Here is a 7804-nt window from a genome sequence, read left to right as displayed (position 1 = left end):
GCTTTACCATCTCAATGACGATATGTTGTTTATTTATTGTAAATGCGATATACAAACAAAAAGTTGTTTTTAAGGTACTATTCTTGTCCCTTCTTTCAGGGTTGCTTTTATTGGGGTAATAAGATATAGTCCTAAATTGCCATGATTGCAATGAATGCAGTTGCAAATAAATGTAGCTCATGCATTATCATAAATCGTATCCAATTTTAAGCAAGCAAGCATTGAAAAAAAAATTAGGATTCTTTAATTTTAAGATATGTATATAATATTTGTGTAATATTTTCAAACTGAGGCGTTGACTGTTTTTTTTCTCTGATGTAAAAGCTATTAATGTCTAATTATTACACTGACCGAGAAAAAGTTTGCATTTAATCAGCTTTAGATTAGATTAAATCGGTGTAGTTTGGGCATAACCTGTTAACTGCAAAATGTCGAATTTACAGGAGAGCCATTTTAAGCTTTGAATTGCCCACATAAATTTCAGTTAATTTTTTTGTTTAAAATTGAAAAAAACATTTTAAAATAAATAACTGAAGAAGAATATGACAATACTTAGATTGTCAATTATTTCACTAATTAGGAAAATAAGGTCACTTGTCAGTGATCAAACTATGATAAGTAAGGTCTTTGGTCATGTTTTGACCAAACTAACCACTGTGTTTGTTCACATATCATATTATTACAATAGCGTTTTGAGCATTTTAAGTGAAATATAGATATCGGGTTGTTACCAAATGGAAGATAATACTATAGTGACCAACAAAGAAGCAGTTTTCAGGTTATGCCCAAACAACACCGAAATTATATTATATCAATCACTGCAAATTTAGTTAGGACCAATACCCATATATAGTTTAATTGCTATTTTAATATTTTGTGTGCTATAGTACGTCTTGTTTCTTTACTAAAAACAAGTGCTTAATTTAGGTGAATTATTACCATGGACTTCTTTAGTAATAGAATAGTATTTAGTCAGAATATTGTTAGTTTTATCTTATTGCGAATAAAGATATTTTCAATCTCCACGATATAGTTTTAATTTGTCTGTAAATACTAAAAGTATTTTTTGTACCTATACACTTTTATTGTCATTTATGAATCTTCGAACATGGTTTTGAATTTGATGAACAAAATAAAAATACTTATTTAAAAAAATTACGTTTTTCATTTCAATCCCTTTACCCTATCAAAACATTAATTGATTGGTTTGGACTCCATTGAGGCCGATATGCTCTGGTTAGGGGTGAAATTGATATATTACCTCTTTGAATTGTGGATAAATTACCATTTTTCCTTCATATCAAGCATGTGAACCTCCATGGAGGTTATTTTGATATTACAAGGAATGGTTGTTGCCCATTCGTGTAACTGATTAGGTCAATACTCAAATCTGTATAGTTTATGTTGACCATACTACAAAATCTTTTTTTTTTTTTTCCGACCATGTCCGATCCTAATAGGATCATATGGGCCTCCACAGAGTAGAGGTTTTGATGATTATGATTTTACAGTGGCTTCGTCACTGCGATTCGCTGTCATATCGCCTCTTCTCATCTGTGAGAGGATCCGCCGATCAGGCTCTCACTCCAATTCTGATAAAGAACTTTACAATTCTATCGAGCTCTTCTGTTCTACCCACCGCCAGGGCACCTTTCAATTCATCGACATTCTCAAAGATATCCGCATTTCGAAGCCGTACCATGTATTTTATTCTTTTTTTCCGACCATGTCCGATCCTAATAGATGGGCCTCCACAGAGTAGAGGTTTGTATTAACAGATTTTATTTTTCACGAGAAATGGATGTCAGCCACTTGCTCAACCTATTAGGTCCATACTGTGACTCACACACAAATTGAAAAACAATATGTGTACTTGCCAGACCCAGGATTCGAACATGGGACCCATGACGTTATAGTCCAACGCTTAAGCCGCGCAGCCACCGTGGGTGTAATCTTAGAAGGTGTAAAAACTACTATTTCTGAGAAAATTATTGAGAATAGATGTAGTATTAACAGACTACGAGGAATAGTTCCTTGCACTGGATCAAATGCACACTGAACAGATTTTTTTAGCATCATAATATGATTTGGTGGAAATTATTACACTTCATACTGAACCAAAATTATAGCATATTGGCAATACTGATCCAAACATTAAAAAACCAACCTACAAATTTGTGCTTGGTTACACTGCTGGGATTATGCTTGTAATGTCCACCAAATATTTGTAATATGTCCAATAAAACATAAATTTAATTTTATATACTTATTTTATTATAACAAACATATTTTATAAAACTAATTTATTTTAATTAAATACAAATAATACATCACCAGTCTTGCATGATGGTTTCAGATTTTCATTAATTATTATAGTAGGCTTACAATAATGATTAATTCTGCCATATTTGGCGATAATTATTACTAAACTATAATGATGTAAGGAGTGTTACGGTGAGTAGAAATTATAAAACGAATTTAGATAATCGACCGGTTTTGTTAATTTTATTCTGGATGAAATCAAACTTAACATTGTTCTGTGGTAATTGAAACGAGATACCTATTCTGCGATGTTGCATAGGTATATTATGTAGTTCCTTTTTTAATTTCCAAAAGAGAAACTAACCTTGTAACATCATTCATATTACTCATTTGGAAGTAGATCATAGGTTGATCCCTATTGTTTCTAAAAAAAATGGATTTTACTATTTACATTTGGACTAACATCAAAATAATGTTACGAGCATAATGCACAGTATGAAATTAGCAGCAGATCTTTGTTAAAGCAGGGCTTAGTAAAGACTGCCATAAAAATAAACTTAATTCATATAATAATATGGAGCAATTGGATTGTAAATTGAATCTTTCGTTTATCAATCGTGTCATAATATTTTTAGTGTAGAGATCGCACGTGCATGATAATTATTATAGTCCTACCTATAATATGCATAGCACGAGTCATTGATATGATCATAGAAAACACTAAATTGTTTTTGACATGTTTTTAAAAGAATATAACTTAAGCCAATGAGATAATTGAACCTTGAATTTTAATTTAGATAGACATCACGTAAATATTTAGAATATGTACTCAGTATGTCTGATTAACAAGTAACACAATTTTATTGTAATATTGGGAACGTGACACGCCTAGGACCGTCATATTGAAAGAAAGTATTGGAGTATCGATACTAGCAAAAGTATTAGTATCAAAATGATGCTTGTCCGCAAGGGATTTATTTCTGAAAAGAAATTGCAGAATCGCTATTGCGATCGAAAGAAAGATATCAATACCAAAGTATCGAACTATCGTTAGTTTTTTAACTTCCCTAGACACGCCACGCGACAAGTTAACAACCGATGTGACTCGTGCACATCAAATCTATGTGACCCTATGAAACATCAGCAGTTTATTGCATAAAAATAGAATTTAAAAAAAAATATCTGGGTTTATGAAATAAATTAACAAATAATATTAATTTAAAAAATATATTTGGCGAATTTTATCATCTTTTTAAAATCTTGCAAAAGGTAATGAACGGTTTCAGACACATTTTCGAGTAAATAAATCACAGTTTGTAAAGATAGATAAATATAATAATACGTATATTTTAATAATATTAATTATTTGTATTATTAAAAATGACATCGTCAACTGACGCGTGGGATCATGTGTTGACGAGAAACACATTGCCTGCGATGCGTCGTGTGCGATCACCGATAACATGCTAAACCAGATTGATTGGATCGTGTGGCATGTGGATGCATCGTGTCGCATCAGGTGTTAATAGTATAACAATTCTGTTCCATTATATACAATAGAAAATGGTAAGATATGATGACACTCCACACGCGTGGCGTAGTGTGACGTGTTACCAACCTGTTCCCACATTGATACATTTTATTTTTGATCTTGTGGCAAACTATAGTTTTACCAATAATTTATGTTCCATAAGGATGGCAAAATGTAGATGTCAAATAATTTTGTCGGAGAATTCATTTAGATTTTGGTTCTACTATGGTACCTAGTCTTGTAGTCCTAAGGACACAAGCTACGCTTTATATTCGGGGTCATATTATATTCGGTTCAAAATAAACAGTAGGTACCTATTTACAATGATATTTTAGACATGAGTCGATTAAAAAACATATGCTTTGTATGAACTAATCCAACCAGTCATTTGTGTCCAATCAGGGAATGTATTGAGAAATTCACTAAATTCATCAGTTCTTGCCCATTCATCGTGTATGTGATTCCCCGCTAAACCAATATCCAAAATTGGTTTATTATCTAGCATGATATCAGCTGTAACCTGTCATAAAAATGTCATTTATTAATATTTGCGTGTTAAAAATCTTATCTTATCGTACGTAATATAGGAGATAAATACTTACATTAAAAGTGATAGATATTTCATAATCAGTAGAACCACTTCCTGTTACTATGTGAAGGTAATAAGTGGGTCTACCGTTCCATTCTTCAGATGATTCTGGGGTGGATGGGACACTCCAATTATCTAACGTGGCTCCACTTCGCGGAGCGAATGTTAATGTCATTCGATCAGGTCCTGTAAATTAATAATTTATTTATTTATTAACGGCAGATGCATCATGATGGATGTGTTGATTTGTTTAATTATTGAAAAACTCAAACTAAATCGAATGACTTGTTCACAAATTTGTGGTGTTAACCCTTTTGCAACAGCATTTTTTATGGTAAAATTTCAAATATTGTGAAAAAAGATATTTTTGTTTACCGACAGGGGAGCACTAATAGAAACAAGGTTGAATCTCTTACTCTCCCCCTCGCATTATAATCGGGAGTGCGTAACCCATGGTGGGGTCTGGTTTACTTCGACAACTCCTGCCCTATTCAAAGTGGCTGCTTTCAAATTCGATAGGATTACTTTCTAGATTGGCTTGTACGATATTATAATAATTATGACTAATTCGAAAACAAAACTCCGAGTTGAAGAAAACCAAAGGTGGCACATCCTTACGAATACCGAGTTCTGTGAACAATTTAAGCCCAATGTGGCTCGCGTTATATGTGAAGGATCTAGAGCTCTCCATAAAATTTATGAAGTGCTGTAGGCACACGGCCCCTGGGTTACTCCCGGACGAGATGAGCGGATAACGTCAAGAGGAACGCAGAAAGGCTCAGTCTGACCGATTGGAGAGATGGAGAGAGAGCTTGGGTCTGTAATGCCAACTTAGGGCTTGAACAGACAGAGAGCGGTCAGGCGTTCTGCGTTCTTTGTAGTGTATGGACTTCATCAAAACTGTGCACACAGCAGGCAGTCACACCGCGCCGGTACACACTACAATTTATAACAAATCTAGTGGACCATTGTTTCAGGCATTCTGTTTAATATTATAATATTGCTGACCGGAGAAGGATTAACCTGTCAGAACAAAACACCTGGTAGTCTCAAATGCAAAATTTTTATTGTCAACCATTAACGTTAGATAGCAAATATGCACATCTATTTTATACACAAGACTGCTATTGCCAGCTATCGAGGGTAGTTTTTCATATTTTTGTGTTGAGGTATTATAATTGTTACAATAAGTTAGCCGTCAAAACTGTCTATCTTGCTCTAAAAGTTAGCACAGCCAAGGGGGTGCTGTTAAAACATAGCATTTATTGTAACAATTCCAACTGACTTATTGTAAAAATTATAATGCCCCAATACAAACATATAAAAAACTATCGCCGATAGCAGTCTTGTGTATAGAATAGATGCGATGATCACATAAAGTTGAAACTGTCTAATATATCATAATATGCAATAATAATTCAGATCACCAATCAGCCCCTGTTGCTGACTGTCAATTATTCTCGGTGGAGACCCATTATACAAAATTAAATTAAATATACTTTACTCTATAATTACAATGTGCTTACCTTTTGCTACAAATTGTAAAGTGCACTGTGATAATACTTGTGAGCAGGATTTTCGTATCAGAGTTAAGTCGGTTTCCTTCGGTAGAAATGGTGGCGGCGCTGGAATCCAACTACTCTTCGGACTGAAAATATTCAATTGCAACCCCAAATAAAAATTAATCCAATTTTCTGACATTAGGCTATTATATTCAGACTGTCACAATATTGATGATCTATGTAATGCCATATGTATTGTGTTAATTCGCTTTTCAGTGACTTCACCTTTATACATATATTTAACTTAGACTTCGTTTCTATAGAACAAGATTATCTTTTACGTCTTTAGTATTATAAAATCTTTTCGTATGCTTAGAATCATGGATTGTACGTAAATAATGTTTTCCGTCCATGGTAGAATACAAAAAAAAACATGAAGATTTCTTCAAGAGCATTCTAATTGTTTGCAATTATTCCAGTGGCGAAGGGTGAAGGTAGGCTGTTAAGATCTGCCATAAATAGTACATATTAAGCTTTGTCAGTCATACGTATTTGTTTTCATTGAACTAAGACTACAATTTACAGATGGTGTTGGTTAGTTTTTTAAATTTAATTAAACCCTGAGAAAACCGAGCTATAATAGATAATAGTCAAAAAATATTATTGTCTATAAAATATCTAAAATCATGCCATTAAATCATATATAATTTTGGATAGAATAATATGTTTTATGTATTATAGTTTGGTTAGGCAGGGCTTAATGAATTTAAACAAATTAACCAACAACATGTGTAACATGTAGGGCCCGGATTTGTATGCAACAAAAAACATGGTTATATGCATGCACGTATGCACTTAAAATCAATAAAATATGCACTAAAACCGAAGAAATATGCAGTTAAAAATTTTCTTTTTCGTGGGAAAAAATTGTAAATACCCACTTTACCCAATAATACTGACAAAAAATCGAATAACTAGTTAATAATTTTTCAACATAATACGATATCAGAACAAAAAACACAAACAAAGAATATAAAGTTAATCAATTACAATTTTCAAGATGGTTTTTTCACAAGTACCTACAAATAATTGAATAATAAATGCAATTTAAACCAAACATAACTTAAAAAACAAAAACGACACACTTAACTATTCCTAAATACTATTTTCTGTCAATATTATCAATATTATGCTCTGGCATTAAATTTTTCCGCATAGGTATCTGTCAGTATTTTGTTTATATGCGGAAAATTACCTCTCAACATCCACTTGGACAAACTTTAAATAATAGTGCCCGAGTTGAATTCACTTTTTCCACTGATAAATCTACAGCTCGGAGATGGTATTAAAAATGCAAGTGCATCTAAACTATCTTTCTTCCTAAATTAGTTATATTTCGATAAAGTAATTTAAAAAAAACTAAAAGTATACATTCAAAAGCTCTAAAATATGCATTTATTTATGAAATATGCACTAATGTCTCAAATATGCTCTAACGTCTCAAATATGCATTTATATGCACAATAAAATTTTATTTTTGGATTCTGTGTCTTTCATAACAGATTTCTGTGCATACACCCGAACAAAACATGCACTAGCATATAAATCCGGGCCCTAGTAATATGTTTTCCTAACTCAACAAAAATAAATATATGAATGAAAAAGTATGCACAATTTTGTCGAATCACCCAAAGTATACCAAATCTATTATGGCTTGGTTTAGGCAGGGTTTAATTAATTTTTAAAAACTAACCAACACCATCTGTAAATCGTAGTCTTAGTTCGATGAAAACAAATATGTATGACTAATAAAGTTTAATGTACACTATTTATGCCAGATTTTTACAGCTTACATCCACCTTTCCCCACTGAAATATTCACATTAAAGAATCCGTAAATAGTTATTTGTTCATGCATGGG

General features: G+C 32.4%; 1 protein-coding gene across 1 annotated transcript in view; it reads right to left on the bottom strand.

The window, feature by feature from the left end:
- Window positions 1-3991: 3991 nt before the first annotated feature.
- LOC147075037 (endoplasmic reticulum metallopeptidase 1-like) overlaps window positions 3992-7804 on the bottom strand; it is a 426619-nt gene continuing 422806 nt past the window's right edge. The window contains exons 17-19 of the mRNA XM_085942825.1: window positions 5909-6030; window positions 4396-4568; window positions 3992-4313 (exon numbers count right to left, since the gene is read on the bottom strand). Of these exons, the coding sequence (XP_085798951.1) occupies window positions 4140-4313; window positions 4396-4568; window positions 5909-6030 (469 nt within the window). The 3' untranslated portion in view covers window positions 3992-4139. The remainder of the gene's footprint in view (window positions 4314-4395; window positions 4569-5908; window positions 6031-7804) is intronic.

This window comes from Rhyacophila brunnea, unplaced genomic scaffold (genome assembly GCF_057557595.1).
Source record: "Rhyacophila brunnea isolate RB1 unplaced genomic scaffold, BYU_Rbru_1.0 scaffold_15, whole genome shotgun sequence".
Classification (NCBI taxonomy): Eukaryota; Metazoa; Arthropoda; class Insecta; order Trichoptera; family Rhyacophilidae; genus Rhyacophila; species Rhyacophila brunnea.
Note: the sequence above shows the minus strand (reverse complement) of the source record. Positions and strands in the feature narration are given on the sequence as shown.